The 23,417-nt window shown below is 35.3% G+C and overlaps 3 protein-coding genes across 3 annotated transcripts; 2 read left to right on the forward strand and 1 right to left on the reverse strand.

The window, feature by feature from the left end:
• The first annotated feature begins 1,491 nt into the window (after window positions 1–1,491).
• On the forward strand, window positions 1,492–10,011 carry LOC105974992 (zinc ion binding protein). Its single transcript, XM_013000154.2, has 23 exons — window positions 1,492–1,895; window positions 2,721–2,933; window positions 3,033–3,172; window positions 3,388–3,483; window positions 3,684–3,751; window positions 4,308–4,409; window positions 4,498–4,639; window positions 4,760–4,903; window positions 4,986–5,105; window positions 5,204–5,260; window positions 5,368–5,427; window positions 5,515–5,622; window positions 5,828–5,970; window positions 6,677–6,755; window positions 6,984–7,046; window positions 7,214–7,344; window positions 7,431–7,536; window positions 7,641–7,829; window positions 7,933–8,160; window positions 8,653–8,808; window positions 8,934–9,095; window positions 9,236–9,346; window positions 9,463–10,011. Exons 1-23 carry the CDS (start codon window positions 1,733–1,735, stop codon window positions 9,634–9,636), a joined length of 2,955 nt encoding a protein of 984 aa, XP_012855608.1. The 5' UTR covers window positions 1,492–1,732; the 3' UTR covers window positions 9,637–10,011.
• On the reverse strand, window positions 9,987–13,770 carry LOC105974993 (serine/threonine protein phosphatase 2A 55 kDa regulatory subunit B beta isoform). The gene is made up of 14 exons (XM_013000155.2): window positions 13,413–13,770; window positions 13,212–13,315; window positions 12,886–12,993; window positions 12,678–12,797; window positions 12,148–12,336; window positions 11,946–12,037; window positions 11,721–11,839; window positions 11,453–11,576; window positions 11,239–11,362; window positions 11,044–11,112; window positions 10,784–10,875; window positions 10,622–10,699; window positions 10,419–10,495; window positions 9,987–10,340 (listed from the first exon to the last, which is right to left on the reverse strand). Exons 1-14 carry the CDS (start codon window positions 13,519–13,521, stop codon window positions 10,204–10,206), a joined length of 1,542 nt encoding a protein of 513 aa, XP_012855609.2. The 5' UTR covers window positions 13,522–13,770; the 3' UTR covers window positions 9,987–10,203.
• Window positions 13,771–17,261: 3,491 nt separating this feature from the next.
• On the forward strand, window positions 17,262–22,747 carry LOC105975025 (uncharacterized). The gene is made up of 13 exons (XM_013000190.2): window positions 17,262–17,654; window positions 18,628–18,763; window positions 18,877–19,007; window positions 19,093–19,294; window positions 19,378–19,616; window positions 19,710–19,821; window positions 19,908–20,052; window positions 20,135–20,277; window positions 20,375–20,544; window positions 20,645–20,941; window positions 21,049–21,104; window positions 21,192–21,403; window positions 21,481–22,747. Exons 1-13 carry the CDS (start codon window positions 17,427–17,429, stop codon window positions 22,644–22,646), a joined length of 3,237 nt encoding a protein of 1,078 aa, XP_012855644.2. The 5' UTR covers window positions 17,262–17,426; the 3' UTR covers window positions 22,647–22,747.
• The last annotated feature ends 670 nt before the right edge of the window (window positions 22,748–23,417 follow it).

Genomic DNA, 23,417 nt, shown 5'->3' on the forward strand with positions numbered 1-23,417 from the left:
GAATTGAAGTAGGACAACTTGGAGGATTAAGTTCTAAAATTGACCAATTCACAGTGACAACAAACAGTAACAGTGAATTAATGAAAGAATATAATTCTCTTAAAAAAAATCAAAGAATATAATTATGAAACATCTTGAAATTAGTGAAATAATGGGGTTTTTACTAGCAAAAATGATTTAAATTGTGTTATTTGTGGCATTATTCATGCTATGAGCAAAATAATAGATCAAACACTATAATTACATTGCAAGCGAAAATAGATCATAATATAGTATTATAAGGGGTGGTTTGGTCGTAAGATAAGATTAACCAAGATAAGATTAAATAATCTAATGATATCCAATTATTTTATTGGACCTTGCAACGTCAAAAAAAAAAAAAAAAAAAAACTCATTAGAAGGCAAGATAAGTAAGATAAGACATGATTATATAATTTTGGCGGGTCGACTCGACAATTTATTGGGGATACCAAACATCAAATTAAGTCCAGCTATTTAGTTAATTATGGCTTATCTTGATAACCAAATTAAGTTGATAACGCAATTAAGAGCGTCTCCCACCGATTACCATATCACCATTTTTCATTTACTCTCGGTTCTTTTAGCCTATCACCCTAAATTTCTAAATTTCCATTACAACTAAAATTATGTAGATTTAGGTTTAACTTCCTACGGCGGTCGACCCCCATATCACCCACCATACACCAAAATTTTATTTTCCCACTAAAAGTTTTTAACTTCAGTTCGTTGATTCAGATCTCTAGTTTCTATTACCCGAGATACATGTTCCTCTTCTTCTTTGCCACCTCTTCGGGCTCTTGTCGATTATTCCTCGAGTCTTAGGGCTTCCTCCTTTGGTTTATCCGATTTATTCTCCTTTGCGTTAAGAGCGACCCATTGCTCGATCAGATTCTGCAAGCCCTTAGATGCTACAGTAAAGAACTCCGAAGGATCGTGTCCTTGAACGATTCTAAGATCAGCTCGCCACCTATCGCGTCTAATTTTCTCATCTTCAGATGCACTAGAAGTAATTGACGAGCTCTCAACCAACTTAAGTGTTATTATGACGCCGTGCCCGTGCCTTTAATAAGTAAATTGTTATAACCCATTAAGCGAGTTCTCAGTCCTCCCCGACCATTGTGGCCCATTGGACGAACTCTTAGCCCATCAAGCGGTTTCTTATTTTGTATTCTAAAAACTCCCGATTTTTTATTTTTGGATTTTAACCAAAAGAAATTTCAATTTTTCCTTTTTCGAAATATTATATTAATATGATTACATGTTCTATATTATAGGTGAATAAAAATCAAAATTTACAATTTCAGTTGATTATCATACGAAAACTTTTAATTTTGAAACAAGTTATTTCGTCCATATTTCCAAAATTCCAATATCCCATATTTCCAAAACAAAAACAAAAAAAAAAAGAAAAATTAAAACCAAATCACAACTAGTCCCACTTAATATATTTTTTTTATATTTTATTTAATTATATATTTTATTTTTACAATTTTGCCCTTCAACAATTCTAATTAAATTGAAAGATTTAAATGCATGTATATTAGTATTTGGGTTTCCTGGGATCGGTCGGATTTCCTCACCACGTTGGACACAGCAAACGATCGAAGTAAACACAGTTGAATCTTGAAGAAATTACGATTTTGTTTATCCACCGGAATTGTTCAATTCAGTTGAGTCGGATTATCACGAGTTGCAATTGGAGAGGAAAACAATGGAATCGAGGCGGCAGGTGTTCTCGGTGGACTTGCTGGAGAGGCACGCCGCCAAGGGGCGGGGAGTGATTACGTGTATGGCCGCCGGCAATGACGTCATTGTGCTGGGAACCAGCAAAGGCTGGGTCATCCGCCACGATTTCGGCGTCGGCGATTCGTTTGGTAAAGGGCTTTTTCCGTTCTGCTAATCCGTTTAATTATATGCTCTCTCTTTTTTTTTCACTTTAATTTATGTGTGTGTGTGTTTTTTTTTTTTTCTTTCGTTTAATTACGAAAATACCGATGACTTTGTGCTTCGAATTATGCCTAGGCTGTTTACTCATCAATTGGGATTGTTAGTTTTTAATCTAAATGATGCCTGCCAGCCGAATTTTCGTGCCGATTTAGTCACAAGTTGGGTTCTTTTGCGAGAAAGTCGATGATTTTGTTCGTTGCACATTTACTGCTTAGTGCGCGTAAACTAAAATACATTTTTCTTTTATATCTGTATTGTGTTCTTGCACCAAAAAGGCGAAATCCCCCTTTTTTTATCTGCATTGTGCGGCTGCCAGAACTCGATCCTTGAACCTTGCACCAACATTAGTAATAAGATTATGTTATGTTGGGGTTAGTTGTCTGTAAATTTGGGTTGTGTTATGGCATCTAATGTCCTTAGCTGAACTTTTGACGACTCAAACATTAGTAATAAGATTTTGTACGAACATTTGTTTCCCATTACATACGCAGTGTATTGTCTGTTCAGTTTTGGTTTGTCGTCTGGACTTGCAATCAATTCAATAGCTCCTTCAAGAACATTTAAGCACTCTTGCATCACATTATGCTTGTGTATCGACAAATTGCATTTATCAACGGTTTATTGCCATACATGTGTCTCTACTTTTTGAATTTTTCGTTCTTCCCTATCTAACTTTAGTGTTTTTTCGCAATTGAATTTCAATTTCGTAATATATTTTTTTTTCTTTTCGAAATTTGGGATCAAACGAGTAGATACTGATCTGTCTGCGGGTAGAACTGGGGAGCAATCAATCCACAGGGTTTTTGTTGATCCCGGAGGTAGCCACTGTATTGCTACTGTAGTTGGTGGCGGAAGTTCTGACACATTTTACACGCACGCAAAGTGGGCTAAGCCTCGAATATTGGCCAAATTGAAAGGTCTTATTGTGAATTCCGTTGCCTGGAACAAGCAGCAGATCACTGAAGGTAAAGTAGTGATGCTCGTATAATCGTCTTTAACATGGCTACGGATCTTTCTCTATAGAGATTTGATCGAATATTTTTTATTCGATGCCTTTGGTACAGCTTCCACCAAAGAAATTATTGTTGGTACAGACAATGGCCAACTTCATGAAGTTTTTGTCGATGAAAAGGATAAGAAGGAAAAGTACATCAAATTTTTATTTGAACTTAGCGAACTTCCAGAAGCTTTCACGGGATTGCAGGTTCGATTCTTTTTCATTAGTTTCTTCTATAATATATTTTTTTTCTAAACTTGGGATTTGATATGGCTAAACTGTGCTCAAGTAAGAAAAATTCATGTCAGTCGGCATATTACATTCTAGGTTCCCCTCGACTTAATGCCAAATGAGGATTTTTTTTTTCTATCGACTTTTTTCCAGCCATGCCGTTGACTCATGTTTTTTCTTTCATTTTGCAGATGGAGACAACAAGCCTAAACAATGTAATAAGATACTATGTGATGGCGGTTACTCCTACCCGGCTTTATTCTTTCACAGGAATGGGCTCATTGGAAGTAAGTTTAAATCGACTCTTCTCCTATCGGTTTCTAGATTTGTGGTCATTATGCACCTAGAAGTCTAAAGTACACGATAACTCATAATTATATTCAATCAGTGATATTATATCTAATTTTCTCCTTGGTTCTTATGTATGTGGTAAAGATCCAAACTTTGACAGTAATCTTCTACCTTTTGGTTCACGTCCTTTCTGCAGTCTGTTTTTGTTAGCTACACGGAACGTGCAGTTCACTTCATGGAGCTTCCTGGTGATATCCCGAACAGGCAAGTGCATGTACATTCTGCTTTAAATTGTTATTCCTATGCTGGTCCAGTAATGCAAATTACGGGCTACGAGTAATTTAGTTTTAACCATCTGTAAAAATCAGTATGGTTGCTAAAATTACTGCACAAAGCCACAAATGTTGTGAGAAGTGAATATTAGATTTATCAATCTATTTGGTAATCAAGGTTCTCTTCAAAGTAAAGAGTTTAGCTGATGCCATATTACAATATCGATCGATTCCTTAAACTACATATTTTTGGGTTGTCTCATCTCGTCTCTTTTGTTAGCTGTTAAATAGACGTCGATATGCTCCAATTGTTTGTTGATGCAAAGCTAGATAATTTTTATTATTTTATTTATTTATTATTTTTTTATTCATACATTTCATTCCGTTTCTTTTTGAGATTGCAAATTTATAAATTTTGTTTTGTGTTTTTGTTATTATCGAGATAAGCTATTTGAGTGAAGTGAAAATCAGGTTTCTGATTAATGTTTACGAGTATCTATGCACTTTTTATTAGGAGTCAAGGTGAAATTTAACGTTCATTCTTGCAGCGAGCTGCATTTCTTCATTAAGCAGAGAAGAGCAACACATTTCGCATGGCTATCTGGAGCAGGAATATATCACGGTGGCCTTAATTTCGGAGCACAACACAGGTATAGAGAGAAGTGGCTTTTTGACTTCAATTACTTTCGAGTGGCTTATCATTTGACCACTTTATTATTCCGATATTTTACATTTTAGTTCAGCAAACGGGGATGAAAACTTTGTGGAGAACAAAGCTCTATTGGATTATGCAAAACTAGGTGAAGGTGTGCTGGTCAAACCTAGCTCGCTGTCAATGTCTGAATTCCATTTTCTTCTTCTGGTTGGGAACAAGGTTAAGGTGTGTAATATGTCCTCTGCATTCTATGTTGTTGTTTTTTTAATTTATTTTTTTATTGCAATGCCTCTGTTTTATGACCAAATAGGTCTTTAACTCCATTCGTTTTATAATGTATTCTAGGTTGTAAATCGGATTAGCGAACAGGTTGTTGAGGAGCTTTATTTTGATCAAACACCCGATTCAGTTTCAAGTGGTGTTCTCGGTTTATGCAGTGATGCATCTGCCGGGCTTTTTTACGCATACGACCAGAATTCCATCTTTCAGGTGACATTATCTTTCGACATTGCTTATTATGCTTCAAATCATACGTCATTTTTTTTTAATGTATATGAAAATGGTGATATAGGTATCTGTGAATGACGAAGGCCGTGACATGTGGAAAGTGTACTTAGACTTAAAGGTATATGCTGCGGCTTTGGCAAATTGTCGGGATCCCCTCCAAAGAGATCAAGTTTATCTGGTGCAGGTCTGAGTGTATTCTAACACACTTGGTATATTCGATTTTCATTGTAATTGCATTCGATAAATTACTAATAACGTACTGACTGCAATATTGTGATGCAGGCTGAAGATGCTTTTACTGCAAAAGATTTTCGCAGAGCAGCTTCGTTTTACGCGAAGGTGATTCATCTTTGCCCTTCTAGTTGTGCAATAGCCATCCATAAATACAATGTGATTTACTTTAGTGATGACAGTTTATTAACTCCACAAACGGCAATTTGCTGCAGATTAACTTTGCCTTGTCATTTGAAGAGATCACGTTGAAGTTTATTAGCATCGGGGAACAGGTACAGTAGTTTATCTTCACATCCTTACGAAAATTTTCCGAGTGGTTTTCTGCTCGACGTTTTAGTAATGGTTCCGTTGTTTTGCAGGATGCTTTAAGAACCTTTTTGCTGCGGAAGCTAGATAGTTTTGCAAAGGAAGACAAATGCCAAATAACAATGATTTCCACCTGGGCAACTGAACTTTATCTCGATAAGGTTTGTCTGCTATTGCTGATATTCCTGTACAAATAAATATCTTCTTTGTACGGTGGTTTGAACTTCTATACCTCTAGTTTGTTGCAAAGGGAAAATCTTTCGTAAATGCAGTGGACCATCGTTCAACTGTTCGGCTTATTCACATGCTTCGAGGTTATAGTAGGTAATTGTGCATTTGTTGACAATGTCTTCTTTCGTTGATCAGATTAATCGACTACTTTTGGAGGATGATGTTATGTCTGATAATTCGAGTTCAGAATTTCAATCAATCATCGCAGAATTTCGTGCCTTTTTGACTGACTGCAAGGATGTATTGGACGAGGCTACTACCATGAAGCTTCTAGAGAGGTGCTCTGATTTTTAGTTAGTTTTTTTATGTTTAGCATATTTTTTCTATTGAATCTTGGAAAATAATGAATCGCGTAAATTGTTGTTTGGCTTCAATTTGATATCTACTTCTATTAAGATTAGCTATTCAAAAGGTGAACATAATTGTTGACGCATAGCTATATTTTGATTTTGGTACGGCCACCCCCTGCGGTAAAGTCAAATTACGAAAAACCCCCCTCCTGTTTGGGTAATTACAACCACCTCTCAACTATGAATGTTCTTACACGTCCATTCTTACAGTGTCAAATTTAGTAGAATCTTCTAGATTACGTTGAATATTCTCCGGTTTGTACCCGTTTTACCCATTCATGCTCCACATTTTGAGCTCCACATTTTGAAACAAGATGATCGTAAAATGTGTCTCTTGGCTTGTAAATATTTGGTGCATCAGAAACTGCATTTTTTGCACAAAACGAGTACAAACTAGAGAACATTCCACGGAATTTAGATGATTATGTTGAATTTGACACCGTAAGGGTGGACGTGTAAGAAGATTCATATTTGATGGGGTGGTTGTAATTACCCAAACATAAGGGGTTTTTTCGTAAGTTGACCTTACCTCAGGGGGGTGGCCGTTATTTACCCTTTGATTTTCTTAGCAAGATGATACAGTCATTTCGTTTTAAATACACTTAACAAACATGTATATTATGAAACCTTGCAGCTATGGTAGAGTTGATGAACTGGTATTCTTTGCTAGTCTTAAAGAGCAACACGAGATTGTTGTTCACCATTATATTCAGGTGCCTTTTCTTTTGCTACACTTTTTTTAATGCAATTGTTCTTTTATCTTGATGGCTCGTTCAACTTCTTACATACGTTTTAATTTTTTCGTTTCTGCTGTTCGTCATTTGTGCCCAATTGACATCAACCCTGAGCTATTTTTCAGTGTAAATACATGCCGTTGTGCTGTAATTATTGCAATTTCAAGTGAACCTAACCTTTTTCTTTTTCTTTTTCTTTTTTTGTAGCTAGGAGAAGCAAAGAAAGCATTGCGAGTTCTGCAGAGACCCAACGTTCCGACAGAACTTCAGGTATGTCCTGTGGAGGATAAAGTTTTCTAGACTTCTTCGTTTTCTGTGTGCGTACAAGTGTTGTACCGCATTCCTTTCCTTTCAAGCCCTCGTTAAACCGATAAATGGTGTATGCTGAGGTTTATCCTTTAGTTTGTATGTTGCTGAAAATTTCTTGTATCGTGCAGTACAAGTTTGCACCAGACTTAATCATGCTCGACGCATACGAAACTGTTGAATCATGGATGACGACAAAAGACCTCAACCCAAGAAAGCTCATTCCTGCAATGATGCGTTATTCAAGTGAACCGCATGCAAAGTAATATTCATCTCTCTATCTCTTTTGTATCTCTTGCTAGTGTTTATCTTCTTTTATATAATTTTTTTTTTCGTTTATATATACAGGAACGAAACTCATGAAGTGATAAAGTATTTGGAATACTGCGTTCATCGTTTGCAGAACGAGGATCCTGGTGTTCACAATTTGGTGCTCTCGTTGTACGCCAAGCAGGTTGGTTTGATTCCCAATATTTAAATATTTAATATTTAGTAACTCTTCATTTCCCGTATTTTTCGTTAAAATCTTATTTTTAGTTTTCCGTCTACTTACTGTAGGAGGACGAGAGCACTCTTCTACGTTTCTTGCAATGCAAGTTCGGTAAAGGTCAGCCAAACGGACCCGAGTTTTTCTACGATCCGAAATATGCATTGCGTCTTTGTCTCAAGGAAAGACGAATGCGTGCATGCGTCCACATATACAGTATGATGTCCATGCATGAAGAAGCAGTTGCTCTTGCTCTACAGGTAATTTACACTAATCTCATCTATATAAGAGTTTTGTAAATGCTTAATGATAATCGAGACTGAATATTAAGTCGTCTCTTATTCGATGGTTAAAATTGATTAGGTAGATCCGGAGCTTGCTATGGCAGAAGCTGACAAGGTTGAAGATGACGAGGACTTGAGGAAAAAGCTTTGGCTTATGGTAGCCAAACATGTCATTGAACAAGAGAAGGGAACGAAGAGAGAGAACATTCGAAAGGCTATTGCATTTCTCAAAGAAACAGACGGACTTCTTAAAATTGAAGATATCTTGCCTTTCTTTCCAGATTTTGCTCTCATCGATGATTTCAAGGTTTGTGTTCGAATTGCATTTTTTTTTAACTTGGCATTTTCTTCACTCTAGATTAGGGGTGAAAATCGTACGGATCGGATTGGATCGGAAGCACTTTCAGAAAATTCCGATTTTTTTTTGGGAAGTGAAAAACCAATTCCAATTCCATTCAAAAAAAGAATCGTAGTTTCAGAAATTGGAATGAGAAACTTGTTCCAAAATCGGGAATTTTTAGATCGGAATAGGCGGAATTCGGAAAACTCCAATTTTTATTACCATAAGATGTAAATTACATAATAATAACTGTGATATTGTAAGATTATCGGAAAAGTATCGGAACTTTCGGAAATTAAAATCCGATCGAAATTCGAAATCTCATATATATTCCAATTCCAATCCAAGAAATTTCAGAAAAATCAGAATTTCAGAAATTCATTATGAAAAGTTTGTTTATAGAACTAATTCTCTGTTATTCTTTAGCTTGACCATTTTTCTTTCGTAAAATAATTGTAGGAGGCAATCTGCACATCTCTCGAGGACTACAACGAGCAAATCGAAAAACTCAAACAGGAGATGAATGATGCTACGCATGGTGCTGACAACATAAGAAACGACATCAGTGCGCTCGCACAACGATATGCTGTCATTAAGAGAGACGAAGAATGTGGGGTAATAACAACGCTTGACCTTTTCTTGGTTACGCCTTATCTTAATATTGTCCTAAAAGAAAAATTACGCAGATGCTCTCTTTATTGACCGTTTTTACATTCTCGTTTTTACTCGGTGTTAAATAGGTTTGTCGGAGGAAAATATTAAATGCAGCGGACGATTATCGGATGGCTAGAGTGTATACTTCAGTCGGATCTATGGCTCCTTTTTATGTATTCCCGTGTGGACACTCTTTTCACGCGCACTGTCTGATTGCACACGTGACTAGATGTACTACTGAAGCTCAAGTAAGTTCAGTTATATTATATGCACTCGAAAATTCGGGTTGTCGGGTTTCGGGTTTTCGGGTTTCGGGTTTCGACTCCATTTTATTTTATTTGAGTACATTGTTTAACTTCCGGAACTTTCTATTTAATGATTTTTGCAGGCGGAGTATATATTGGATTTGCATAAGCAGTTGACTTTATTGGGTAATGACCCGAGGAAGGAAAGCTTAACAGACGACGAACCAATAACAAGCATGACACCTGGCGATAAGGTCTGAATTACATTTTTTTGAATCTTACGGTTTTTTTTTTTTTTTTTTATGCTAAGAAATCTAATAAAAACGAATACGGTCACTAGTTAAGAAATCTAATAAAAAAATCCATGCAGATTCGATCGCAGTTGGACGATGCCATAGCTAGTGAATGCCCGTTTTGTGGGGAACTGATGATTCGGGAGATATCTATGCCTTTCATCCTTCTAGAAGAAACAGACGAGATCGAGTCGTGGGAAATAAAGCCATTAAACCTTGGAGCTCAGAAGAGCTTTTCATTAACCGTTTGATTAGATCATTCGTACAAGGACTGAAGAGTAATTGTGCATTTTTTTTAATGTGTATTTATTTATGTTTGTCTGTGTTTTTTTCCCACTCTGAGGCGTTACTTTTTTGCTACATTTATCCATAGTCGATTTTTTCGAGTGAATACACTGGTCGTGTATATGATGTATTATGAGATGCATTAGTTCGAGTTTTCGAGTGAGGTTTTCTGTGATCTCCTAGTATACTGTATATTAGAATTGTATACATAAACAATGTATTTTGTTTCTTTTTCTGCACTCCTGGAATTCTACAAGGATTTAATGTATTGTTGGATGTAACGGAATATTCTACATGTGTAATAACAAATCCATCGAACATGCTTAAAACATCTATTCTGCGATGATTTTGAGTACTTACAATTTCGAAACGTGGAAGCTAGCTGAGATTATTTTTTTTACAATTGCATTACACTTGGTATATTGCAGAATCCGAAATGAACACGATAATCCTCTAACAAAATGGTAATTATACATTAAAAGGAGAAGCCAATTACTAAGCAGTTGAATATTCTGTACATAGTTATATTCACATTAGGCATAATACATGAACAAGCTATTCCCAGCACCACACGCTATCAAATTAGTTGTCGGATGCCACGCCATATGCAGCACCTTCGAGTTGAAATCGTACGAAAATTCATTACTTCCAGCCCCGTGATTATCGTTTCCTGAAGATTTTTTTTTAATCAAAACAAAGTATAAATAATAAAAGTTAAAATAATAATAATAAAGAAAAAAGAGGGCACCTTGTCGGTAAAATCCTCTAGCCAAGTTGCTCAAAGATGATCTTCGGGCTCTTGATGTGGTCTGGGCATGCTGCTTCCTGCAAAGCATACAAAAAGACATATATACATATTATTTTATATATAGATATAAATATAAAGTATTTTCATTGTAATTTTTCTTTTTACAGAAAAAATAATAAACAAAAAAGAAAATGAGTATATACCTATTTGGTTTTCTAGCGGCTTCAATGGTTAATCCTTCTTCTTTCCCACTTCCGTGTGAAAAGACGCGCAGATGATTGCTGATAAACAAAAAGAACGATTAATTTGGAGTAGGAAAAGGACAAAAAAGTATGACTGGGCAAACTTTTAGTTGAAGAACAAACCTGTAAGATCCAGTTGCAAAATGAAGGCTGTCTTCCGAAAGGCAGCACTCGAACTTATCGAAGATTGAGTCACTGTTATACAAATCACACAACTGTGTGGTGTGTCAGCCTTCAGTATAAAAGAGAGAGAGAATATGCAAACGACCATCGTAGTATGTATATATAGGGGAAACCAGAAACTGAAGGAAAAGTTTCCGATGAATCTATCTGAAATAAACAGACGAGAAAACGAAGTTGTGCTTGTAGAAAAAAAATCTCACCTTAGGGCGTAGGTTCTCGTGAACCCGATATGTTGCAACTGGACTGCTTTCCATATTCATATCCCAAAGCTGAAAATAGAAAAAAAAATGATTGAAAAGGGAACTTGAAAGAATGTTCGTGTTTGATCGCATTTGAATTTTAGAAAATAAAACAATAGAATATGCAATAGAAGATAATTGTGTCAATCAACGGACCTTCAGATTCATATAATCGCGGGTCAAAATATGCCTTCCATCATTCGCAAACTTCATATCGGTTATCGATGCACTTATCTCATTGAAGAATGATTTTGGCCCACTGGATTCCTCATCTTTCAATCTATAATAAAATTTTGACGTAACGAAAAAATGAGAAGTTATCAAAGTAACAACTACGTAACTTCTGTGGTAGAGAAGCTAAAACACTCACATTCTTGCATTGTGATCACATATAGCTGATTGTCTCATGTCTACAAGCCGAATAAATCCCCTTGAACTGCTGTAAGCCAGCAGATTACAGTGAAATGGATGAAATTCTGCTACTGTGATCACCTCTAGAAAAAATTGAACGGTAATCCAATCATTCCTTGTGTTCAAATAATATATATAGATGCAACGAAGATCATACTTCTCTTGAGAATAATGCAATGAAAACCATGAACGAGAAACGATGCAAAAATACGTGTCCGAAAAATTACCTATAAGATCTTCCATGTTCACAGGCTTCATGTCAATGATATTAAAACACTGATTGCTGATTTCAAGATTCCACAAATTTATTCTAAGGTCATCTGCAGAAAGAAATGTCTCCCAATCACTGCAAAAGAATTATACAAATCCAATTATCCAATAGAATAAACTTGTTCTGCAGTTCTAGAATAAAATTTGATCTAAATGAAGAAAAAGAATCATATATACTGTACCTGTTAACCGAAATAGAGTTGATATTGAAATCATGAGCATGTGCATACACCCTCCGACATCTTGCAATAGTGGCATCATCTAAACATGCTATCTAGATACAAAACAAACGTTACTTCATTGTGATGCTAAAAACATTTGAAGACGAATATTCTTAGTGAGAAGATTAGATAATATTACAAATTTAAAATCTGAAATGCATACCTTGTTCTGATCTCCATTATATGATGCTACGCCATTCTCCTTGTTTCCTGTCCATTCTAAAGAATGACCATTGGCAAAATTCGTATTTTGCCCGTTAATAAAACTCGTTTCTGCCAATAGTGAATTCTCTGAAGATACAGATTGTCTGGTATCCATTTCTTTGACTGACTTAACTTCGTGGTCCTTGACCTGCATATTGGCACCCATTAAAGTCGTAAGAAAATAATAGTTGTTTAAAGTATAATGTGAAAATAGCTATCAATGCCTATAGTCAATTTTTAATCTTGATAGTTTGATCTGAAGAAATATTCCGTACAAGTTTTTGTCTGCGACAATAGAGATTAACTAAAATTCAGCACTATCCAGTTATTTAATCATCACAAAATGAATACGGTAGATACACTTCTACCAAGTCAGCTACAGTAGACCTATCATTTTTCTCAAATCGTGATATAAATGTTCTAACATATCTAACATTTATTCAATAATACTTGCGTGCTCGAGCAAAAGATGTTGGAAGAGCGTTATACCTTCCATAACTTGATAGTCTTATTGTTTGCCGAGAGAATAAACAAAGCTCCATTTGGCGTTGCACACCACCTGACCTTATTGATCTTTTCTTCAATCTCGATGCTCTTCAAATAATCAAACTGTAAAAGTACACAATCAAGAGTACAAAGTCAAGATCCTAAATGCCGAAAACATGAAGAAACTACAAGGTAGAGAGAGAGAACACACCTCGGGCTCGTGACTTTGGAACTCGGTTTTGAACTCAAATTCAGGATGCTTTGAAACAGCATAATCGAGTCGCTCTAACTCGTCCCGTGAAGTGTACTTAACTGCATCCTAAGGAACAAAATATGCCAAAAATTTCTTCAAAAAAAAAAAGAATGAACTTTTCATGCTACTCCAATCTCATTGCTAAACCCTAACCCTAGAATTGAATCAAACGGTCACTGAATCATCAATTTTTTCCAATTTTCACAGCATAAATAATCCACTATTCATACATTTCTGATTCACTTGCTGCAAGGAAAAATGAAAATGAAAATGGCGAATCTCACATGTTTACCGCCCTTATTCTGAAAAATGACGATGCGGCCGCCTCTATCGCCTACGGCGAGATGATCTCCATTCTTGTCGAAATCAATTGCCGAGATAATATCAACTGCAAGCGATAAAACAAAAAATGAAAACCCTAATATTACAACAACTCGAAGAGAGAGAAACAGAGTTCAATAAATGGGGTTGAGGGGGGAAATTACTATCTTGGACATCTTCTCCGGGGAATTTATCGCCGAAGACTTGGGAGAATTTCCAGTCGAGAACGGGTGGAGAAGAAGAAGAAGTGTCTGAGTTCACACTCAAAGTCATGGCGCGTGAAAATGGAACCTCAATTTTTCATCTTCTCTGGATTTATTCAGCAGCGGTATGAATTCAGTTCAAGTTTTGATTTTTTCTTCGTGTTTGTGTTTCTGTGTGTGTTTTGTGTGTGTGAGAGAGAAAGAAGAGAGAGAAGAGAGAGAAGGGGGTGGGGGTGGGGGTGGGGGTGGGTGGATTGTTGTTCACTTATCCACTCAAATTCGGGGAAACATTTTTTTCAACTATAAAAATGTATTATATAATTATATTAATCTCTTTGATAATTTAAATTATAGTTAAATACAGTTTACACACCTAAAGTATAATACTCGTAATACTTATCCGATATCCGATATGTATTAAATGTACAATTATCCCTACTATGTTTAAATCCAATAAATTAGGATAAATGACATATAGTACTAACATAGTTAATAATACTATATTCAAAATACCCTCACTGTTCTATAATATTTGTCTCTTTTGAGAATTTATTTTGTTCCATATTATCTGTTACTTTACAATTCCAATGCTGCATTAATTGCTTATTTTTCAATTTTACCCTTATTAACTCTGCAGCACTCTTCCTGCATTAATTAATAAACAAGGATATTTTGGTCCATCAATATATACATTCCTAAAATTAAGACATATTTATTGAGATTTTTAAGATTTGTGTCAAGGTGAAAAACGACATCTATTTAGGAACAGATGGAGTATTTCTTACTTTCAAAGTACACAATATTTTTGCATATTACATTATGTCACGTATAATCATGTAAGATGCATTGCACTTGACTTGCTCGTAATTTGCATATGAATTTGGTTGGAAAAAATTGAAGACCTTCTAGGCGACGAGCAAGTCTATATTCGAGCATAAACATCTTATAATTAACTACATTTCATTCATAATTCCTATTTCCTAATAATTAGAAAAGAAAAAAAAATACGGCACTACTTTAGTCAAATAATAATAATAATAATAATAATAATAATAATAATAATAATAATAATAATAATAATAATAATAATAATAATAATAATAATAATAATAATAATAATAATAATAATAATAATAATAATAACAATAATAATAATTTGTATAATTCTAGTAGTAGAATATTGGGAGTTAATTGTGATTTATGTGTGAATTGAACGTAATTATAAAAACAAAAATGATAGTGAAATGTTGTATAGAGGGTAGATGCCCTTTTAATTTGGTCCACAAACTAGTGGACTTTTAGGGGGAGAGGCCCATTAGCTTTTTCAATGTATTTATCTATTTATTTATTTATTTATTTATTTATTATATATTTGCTTTTATATAAACCCCATCTAAATAAATACTAAACATGGCTGGATTTTTATAAAATATTTAACAAATAGTAAAATAATATTTGTTATTAAATTGATGAACGTGCCAAATGAAATCATATTCGAAAATGTAGAAACCAAGTGAAACGGTCAAATTGTTATTGCAAGATGATTTTATGCGGTCAAATTAAAACTTAGTAGTGCTTGTGAATAAATTTTAAGGGTAAATTACAATCACCCATGAAGTATGATCAAATTACGAAAATTTCCCTTTTGTTTGGGTAATTACAAGCACCCATCAACTATAAATCTTCTTACATGTCCACCCTTGCGGTTTCAAATTTAGTGGTATCTTCTAGATTGTATGGAATATTCTCAAGTTTGTACCCGTTTTATCTCATTCGAGCTCCATATTTTGAAGTAAGATGATCATAAGATGTGTTTTTTGGCTTGTATATATCAAATTGTAGTGCATCAGAAACTGTATTTTTGCACAAAACGAGTACAAACTAGAGCACATTCCACGGAATCTGTATAATTATGTGGAATTTGACACCATAAGAGTGGAGGTGTAAGAAGATTCGTAGTTGAAGGAATATATATAACTATCAAAACATGAGGGGATTTTCGTAATTTAACCATACATAAGTGATGGTTGTAATTTGCCCAAATTTTAATTTCAGCTTATTTTTGCCAAATACATACGAACTATTATTATATATATTGTGTGTCCTACAAATAGGAAATTGTCCCTGCACATGAAGATGTCCTTCAAAATTAATGATTAAAAAGTAATAAATTTTATATACTGCAGGTAGACCTCACCATGGTTCGATTTTGAACTGGAATCGGTCTATAACCGGGTTTGGGTTAACAGTCAGTTTAATCAGAACTGGAACCAGGTCGACACAAACTTGAACCGAAATCCGGTAGTAGCGAGGTTCGGTTCATGTTTATAAAAATGTTGAATCGGAAATGACGGTTAAACGAAGAAACAAACTACTTACAAAAATGTAAATTAGCCACCCACCAGTCCAGTTTTTAAATTAAAAAAAAAAAAAGTAAAATAAAAATCAGCAATAAATCAACCACCAAGGCTCACTAACAGTTATATTTAAAAAAAAAAAAGTTAAGTGCAATTCTTTCAATTTTTTTTTTTAATAATGTTTTACAGATTACAAGTATAATTTTTTTTCTATGTTTTTACAAGTATAAATAATATCTTATTTTTATTTTCTACAAGTAAAAAAAAATATTATTTTTAATGTTTTTAAAAGTATAAATATATGAAAATCCAATTTGCTATATTTGCTAAGACTATCCAACAAATTTGTAAAAAAAATGAAAGGCCAATTACGAATAGAGCTATAGAGTGGGGCCCACCTCAAGTATTTTGTCTTCTTGAATTATGTCATCATTCTTCTTTCTTTACATATATATATATACACATTTGTCAAATGCAATATATTCAAAAAATAAAAATTAAAACGTCTCTCTCTCTCTCTCTAGACTCTCTCTCTCTCTCTCTCATTGATTCATCACTCATGGTCAATATCCTCAGAAGGCGACGGACGTTACTGTAACCTCTGTCTTCATTTAATAAGACCCCTCCTCCAATCGAATCTCTTTCTCTCTCTCACACACACACTCACACACACCAACTAGTGTGTGTGTGTGTGTGTGAGCTGCTCTGTCAGTCTCATGCAGGGGCGAGTCCACCCAAGGGCTAGGGTGGACTCAAGCCCCCCCTCACTTCCAAATTTTTTTCCATTATATATATATATATATCTATATATATATATATATATATATATATATATATATATATTTGATATATATTCTATTTAAGTTTTTAGTCTATTCAAATATATTATTTAAGTCCACTTATTTTTAGTTTATTTACTCAAAGCCCCATGTATATTTTATTTATATTTTTAGCCTATTCAATTATATCTTTTTTTTTTGAATCTATTTAATTATATTATTTAAGCCCACTTATTTCTAGTCCACTTACTCAAAGCCCCCCATGTCTGACTTGCTCTCATCTTCTATTTTTCAACTTCGTTACGTTTCTTGAAAAAGAAAAAAAAAACTTTGTTCTCTCCCATAGTCTCACTAATAGCAGTTAAATTGCCACCCACCGACAATCGTTTAGCATTTGACAATTTCTCTCTCATCTTAATTTTCAAATTGGGTATCAATTAGAAGTCGATTGTGTCAATTTGATAATCGACTTGATATTCATATTTCTTAAATTTTTATAGCAATTTAGCTTTCACGATTCGTTTTGGATTATCATTTGAAAGTGAAGGGAAAAAAATGCGTATCAAATTTTCATCTCAAATTTATTTTATAGCAAAAAAAATTTCGGGGGCGCTGCCCCCGAACCCCCCGTGTGTTTAAGCCCCCCCTCACCAAACTTTCTGGCCTCGCCACTGGTCTCATGTGCTCTATCTCTATACATCATCCCCCCAACCAAACGCCATTCACCACCACTAGTACTCCTTTTATCCATTTCATTTTCCCCTCATTAATTTTATTTTATTTTATTTTCACCCCTCTCTCTCTCTCTCTCTCTCTCTTCAGTGTGTTAGTTTGATGAAATGGGCTCGAGATTTTCTACAATATTCTTGATTATTCTGCATTGCTGGGTTCTTGTGGTTTTGAGTGACGATCAAGGGTTTTCCGACGACGGTGGGGAGACGGAGCTGAAATTACTAAAAACCCCTCATGCATTATCCAATACGAACTCCGCCATTTTCGCTTTTCAAGTTCTTGTCGGGAGCAACGGCACCACCACCATTTGCACCGACTGTGCCACCAATTGCAAGGTCAGTTTTTTAGCTGTACACACACATTTACACACACTGAAGGTGTTATCTTCTTGATTTCTGACCGGCCACCTTTCAGATTTAAATCTAGTTAGTTAGTTCTGTGCATGCAATTACTATGCGGATTGTTCTATGCAATTTTTAGTTGAGTTTTAGCTTTCGATACAAATTTCACACACACACACCCGCATGTGTGTGTGTGTGTGTGTGTGTGTGTGTGTGTTTGCCAATTAAAGTTCCATTCTTTTTCCTCCATAGAGATGGCACCATCTGTAATGTTTCTAGCTTGTGCTGGATAAATAAATCATTATTTTTTATGTTTGCCATGTGGAGATGTAATATAATAATAAAAACAGGGATGTCTGTTTCTTTTTCTATAATAATTACAACCAAACCCCTCAACTATGAATCTTCTTACACGTCGACCCGGTGTCAAATTTAGTAGAATCTTCTAGATTATGTTGAATGTTTTCTAATTTGTACCTGTTTTATGACTTTTATCCCATTCGAGCTACACATTTTGAAACAAGTTGATAATGTGTCTCCTGACTAGTAAAGTAAATATCATATTGTAGTACATCGAAAACTGCATTTTTGCACAAAACGAGTACGAACTAGAGAACATTCCACGGAATCTAGAAGATTATGATGAATTCGACACCATAAGGATGTATGTGTAAGAAGATTCATAGTTGAGGGGGTGTGGTTGTAATTACCCAAACATGAGGGGGGTTTTCGTAATCTGACCTTATATCAGGGGTTGGCCGTAATTTTTCCTTTAATTTATTAAAGTTATAATCTTTGTACATATGTTTATTGGCAAAAAGTCAGATGGTATAGTTTCTTTACTGCAATGTAGAAATGCTAAAGAAGCATTTTGTTATATTACCAATGATGTAATAATGTAAAAATTATTTAATTTAATTTTTTATATCCCGATAAATATAATTTTCAAAAATCCCACAAAATGCAGCTGGATCACGGCATCTTTTCAGCTTGCGAAGGTGGAAACGTTTCGTATTCAAGATTGTTAGACGGGCCCCACTCGTTCGAGGCGTGCACCGGCACCTCGCCCGAAATTGCCTGCGTTACCTATAATTGGACTATTGGTTAAGCCACCACCCTTACTTTCTTCTAGCTCATCATTTTTTCGAATAATAATATAATCATGATTAATTTACGAGACTAAATAATTATTTTAAACCTTCGTTCGTATTTGCAGATACAGTTAACCCCACAGCATATATTACAGCTGCAACTTCCTTCACAAGTGCTTCTCTTGTTCCGGTCAACATATCCTTCACCGAACCATGCGGTCGTGGTTTCACGTGTTCTTCCGTAAATTCATGCAACGTGAGTAGGTGTAAATTCTGTTTTTCTTTTTTTTTAATAAAGAATAATCCCGAATTCCTAAATTTCGAAATTTTTGTGTCGACAGCTTCTTGTTTACGGTGCTGCTAAGGTTGTTCCGGAGACACTAACCATTATCCAGCCAAACTTGAAATACTCAATTATTATCCGTGTGTCTGAAAAAGTTCGATACGGTCGTTTTATCTTGGTAATGGATAAAGATTTCTGTAGTGACTCAGCAGGAAATCGATTCACGAGGACAGATAATTCAAGTTTATTCATACATTTCGGTGAGTTTTATTTATTTTTGTTGTCTAATTATTTTTCGGTACAATATTAGTAATGTAACTCTCTCACTATTATGATGATGCAGATAGAAGAAGTGTGTTTGTGAATTTAAGAACGCACATACCCGAAAGGCTACTTCAAATAAAAAGCGAAACTCGAACCGTATTAGCAACGAACAAGAACAAGAATTTAAAAGTGTATCTATATTTCACCGAACCAGTTACAAACTCATCCTCCGAAATCTTGAACTCACTCAACACGAATCAAGGCTCGCTCGTCCCTATAAACGGGAGTAGCTTCGGACAACGTAGGTTCGGTTATCAGGTTCGTTTTATTACACTTTTGGTAAATAAATTTCTGATTAACAAAATAATCCCTCATATTTTATATAATTACTAATCTCCTCTTTTGGTGCAGATTGTAAATATATCAGATTTGTCAGTTGTAACTGTTAGCCTCGATTCGAGCTCAGTAATAACTAGACAAGGGACCCCTGTGAGTCCAGTTTCTCCCGTGACTTTCCTCTTCGGTACGGAAGCTTCCAAGGGTTACGACGTTACGACTTATGTAGCAATTTATTATATTTTTTTTATATATATTTTTTGTGTGTCGTAGATTCTGAAAGACCTCGTGTAAAGCTAAGCACAACGTGTACCATGCGAACCAAAGAAAAGAGTATTCTTATACTAATCAAGTTTATGAAGCCCGTTTTCGATTTCAACTCGTCTCACGTTTCTATTTCGGGAGGACATTTGCAGAGGTTTGAACTATTTTCATACATTAAGGATGTTTTTTTCTTTTTACGACACTCGTTTATTTTTCGATGTTTATGTATTGTACAGCTTCCAAGAAATTAGCAGGAGCAGTTACAATGTGTATATACATGCAGATAATGACGCTATATCGATTAGTATTCCCGAAAACATAACCACGGATATTTCCGGAAATAGAAATAAAGCATCCAACACTCTGCAAGTGAGGCACTGTACGAATTCTATCTTCGTTTTTTTTTTTAATTATTTATAATTATCAGTACCTCGGTTTTGATAATTTTTAATATCGTGTTACTCTTGTGCATGCAGATTCTGTTCCCGTTGAATCGATGGTGCTTTCGTCTTTTGCAACAGCTGTTTTTACTGTGACAGCTTTAATTGCTGGATTTCTAACACTTTCAACCTCGAGTTTATTGTCTGCTGGAGCATATTCTCGACCGAGTTCGATCTTATTATCGGACCCCGCAAGAAACCTTTTCGTAATTAATTCCAAACTTTTCCACTTATTTTTTTTCTTCGTCATTATTTCACGGGAATCGAAAACGATAAAGACTTGTGCTTTTTTTCACTTTTACGCAGAGAATTGCTTCGCATCTTCAAGTATTCGCGCTGTCGAGATGGCTAGCCGTTACTTTACCAGTGGAATATTACGAACTCACGAGAGGCCTACAGTGGAGTATTCCGTACTTCAATCTTCCATGGGAAAAAGGAGACATCAATTCTTACATGGTGGGGTCCACTTCTCCGAAGGATCGATTATTTAGCCATGATTCCATATTCTTCGAGGGGCTTCAACCGCAAGTTCCGAGCATGGGTTCGTCTTCGAAAGTCTTCGGTTTGCCTCTCACTCCTCTCGAGTACAGATCGTATTTCGAGGTCGGTCATAATTAATCACTTAATAATTACTTACTACTCAATATCTTGAACTGTTTACTTTCGTATTTTTTTCGTTTTTGATTTCGATTGCGTTTTTCACAAGGCAGAGCCAGACTATCTTGCCAGAAGCTGAGTACATTTTAGATCCGCAAAATTCACACGGGTAAGTATTTCAAAAAAATATATACAATTTTTTTTTCAAAAGTTAGGTAAAACGGTTAGTGAATAATACGATTTTGTTTCGTCCTAGGTGGCGAGATTTCAGCAGAAGCATGTTTTGGCTAGCAGTAATTACTGGGAGTTTGATATTATTACATGCATTACTATTTATGGTACTTAAATTCCGAAAGAAGAACAAGGAAAAACAGAGCTACGGCGCACTTATTTTTCCAAGATTCGAAATCTTCCTTCTAATACTTTCGATCCCTTGCTTATGTGAAGCCTCTGCATCTTTAATCAAAGGTACTAATTTCGTCGTAGTTCTTTTATCGCAAAAAAAGAAAAAAAAGCTAATTTCGGTTTACAATATTGTTAATTAGGTGCGTCATCTTCCGGAACAATAGTCGGAGTTCTGTTGCTAAGTTTAGTCACTTTCACGCTGCTTTCGTTGCTATTATTTCTCTCGTACGGAATCACATTGGGTAAATTACTTCAATACAAAGAAATCCACCAAGTCGGTCAACAATTCCACTGGTATCAAGAAATCATTCGAGTCACGCTAGGCCCCGGAAAAAGAGGCCAATGGACATGGAAAAACGAGCCGCATTCGATTTATTCCACCATTTTAGGACCGTTGTACGAGGATCTGAGGGGCCCACCTAAGTACATGCTGTCGCAAATATCTATCTCGAACAAATCATCGAGCGACAGAATCATTGCCTCGGATGATGAAACCGAAGATGCAGAGGCGCCGTGCGTACAGAAACTCTTCGGTATTCTTAGGATTTATTACACGCTAATCGAATGCATCAAACGAGTGATTCTTGGAATATTCTGTGGGGCCTACTCGGAAACGTGGTCTTCGAAAAAACCCACAATTGCCCTACTCATGGTAACTTCGTTTCAGCTCTTCTTCATTGTTCTAAAGAAGCCATTCATAAAGAGGAAAGTGCAGCTGGTCGAGATTATCTCAGTTTCTTGCGAATTAGTCGTTTTTGCCCTTTGCTTGGTTTTATTGGATCGGGATTTTTCTCCCGAAAATGAGAGAAACATCGGGGTCACAATGGTCTTTTTGTTCGTATTGTCTTTTGCAGCACAAATGGTGAACGAGTACTACGCGATTTTCAGACAGATAAAAGAGCTCGACCCCATTAAAAACTCGTTCTTGATTGGATTAGAAACGGCTTTAATCGGATTCGTCTTGTTTATCTGTCCTCACTGTTTGATCAAGAATTTGAAGAATAGGTTCCCGATAAACAACTCCGGCGAAACGGGTAGTTCAGTTCGGAATCGGAGCTCCGCCAGCGGCAGCCGGAGCTCCGGCGAGAAGCCGTGGCTGAGGCACATAAGGGAGCTAGCTAGGTCTAGTTTTAGTAAAGAAGGAAGTAAACCGAACTCGAGCGATCCTTCTACGAGTAAGACGAGATGGAGTGGGTTTTGGAAGAGTAAGAGAAGTGGGAGTTCTTCGGCTTCGACTTCGATGGATTTCAAATCGAAACCGAGGGGGTTGCATAAGGAGTTGGAAGATATTTTTGCTTCTAAATGAGGTGTCATTTGAATTGAAAAATGGAGGGAAAATAATATTGTATGTATGTATTCTGTCACATTAAAAATCAGAGTTAAGAAGATCATTCTTGTTTCTTTTTACTTATGTTGCTCACATGAATTATGTTATTACAAATATATAGAAAATTTGAATTAATGTTAAATTACAAAAAAATCCCTATTTTTTTTGGGTAATTACAAATTTACAACCATCCTTCAACTATAAATCTTCTTACGCGTCCATCCTTATGGTGTCAAAATCAACATACTAGTTTCTACTCGTTTTGTGCAGAAATGCAGTTTCTGATGCACCACAATATGATATTTACAAGTCAAGAGACACATCTTATGATCATCTTTGTTTCAAAATGTGGAGCTCGAATGTTGTAAAACGGTTTCAAATTGGAGAATATTGCACATAATTTTGAAAGATTCCACTAAATATGACATCGTAAGAATGAAAGTGTAAAAAGATTCATACTCAAAGAATGTGATTGTAATTACCCAAATATAAGGGGTTTCTTTCGTAATTTGACCTTATTTCAGGGGTGGCCGTAATTTACCGTTAAAAAATTGATGTTACATCCAAATTTATTTCATTCAGTCAAGTAAAAACAAGGAATTTTTGCTAAAAAAAGGAAAAGAGAAGTTGAACTTGGGAGAAAAGCATTTGATGCTCAAGAATAATTAATACATAAAGAAAAAAAGAAGTTTCAATACTACACCCAATGCCTATTCTTATTGTACTTTTAATTTATATTTATTTATTCTA

The sequence above is a fragment of the Erythranthe guttata genome, chromosome 9, assembly GCF_056151865.1.
Source record: "Erythranthe guttata isolate IM_541 chromosome 9, IM_541, whole genome shotgun sequence".
NCBI lineage: Eukaryota > Viridiplantae > Streptophyta > Magnoliopsida > Lamiales > Phrymaceae > Erythranthe > Erythranthe guttata.

Coding starts and splice junctions, on each gene's coding strand:
- LOC105975025 (XM_013000190.2), top strand. CDS start 17,427: ATGGGCTCGAGATTTTCTACAATATTCTTGATTATTCTGCATTGCTGG. Junction 20,278..20,374: donor CACTCTGCAAGTGAGGCACT/GTACGAATTCTA, acceptor TTGTGCATGCAG/ATTCTGTTCCCGTTGAATCG. Junction 21,404..21,480: donor CTCTGCATCTTTAATCAAAG/GTACTAATTTCG, acceptor ATTGTTAATTAG/GTGCGTCATCTTCCGGAACA.
- LOC105974992 (XM_013000154.2), top strand. CDS start 1,733: ATGGAATCGAGGCGGCAGGTGTTCTCGGTGGACTTGCTGGAGAGGCAC. Junction 3,173..3,387: donor AAGCTTTCACGGGATTGCAG/GTTCGATTCTTT, acceptor TTCATTTTGCAG/ATGGAGACAACAAGCCTAAA. Junction 5,106..5,203: donor ATCAAGTTTATCTGGTGCAG/GTCTGAGTGTAT, acceptor ATTGTGATGCAG/GCTGAAGATGCTTTTACTGC.
- LOC105974993 (XM_013000155.2), bottom strand. CDS start 13,521: ATGACTTTGAGTGTGAACTCAGACACTTCTTCTTCTTCTCCACCCGTT. Junction 11,840..11,945: donor AACTCTATTTCGGTTAACAG/GTACAGTATATA, acceptor ATTCTTTTGCAG/TGATTGGGAGACATTTCTTT. Junction 11,577..11,720: donor GAACATGGAAGATCTTATAG/GTAATTTTTCGG, acceptor AATTTTTTCTAG/AGGTGATCACAGTAGCAGAA.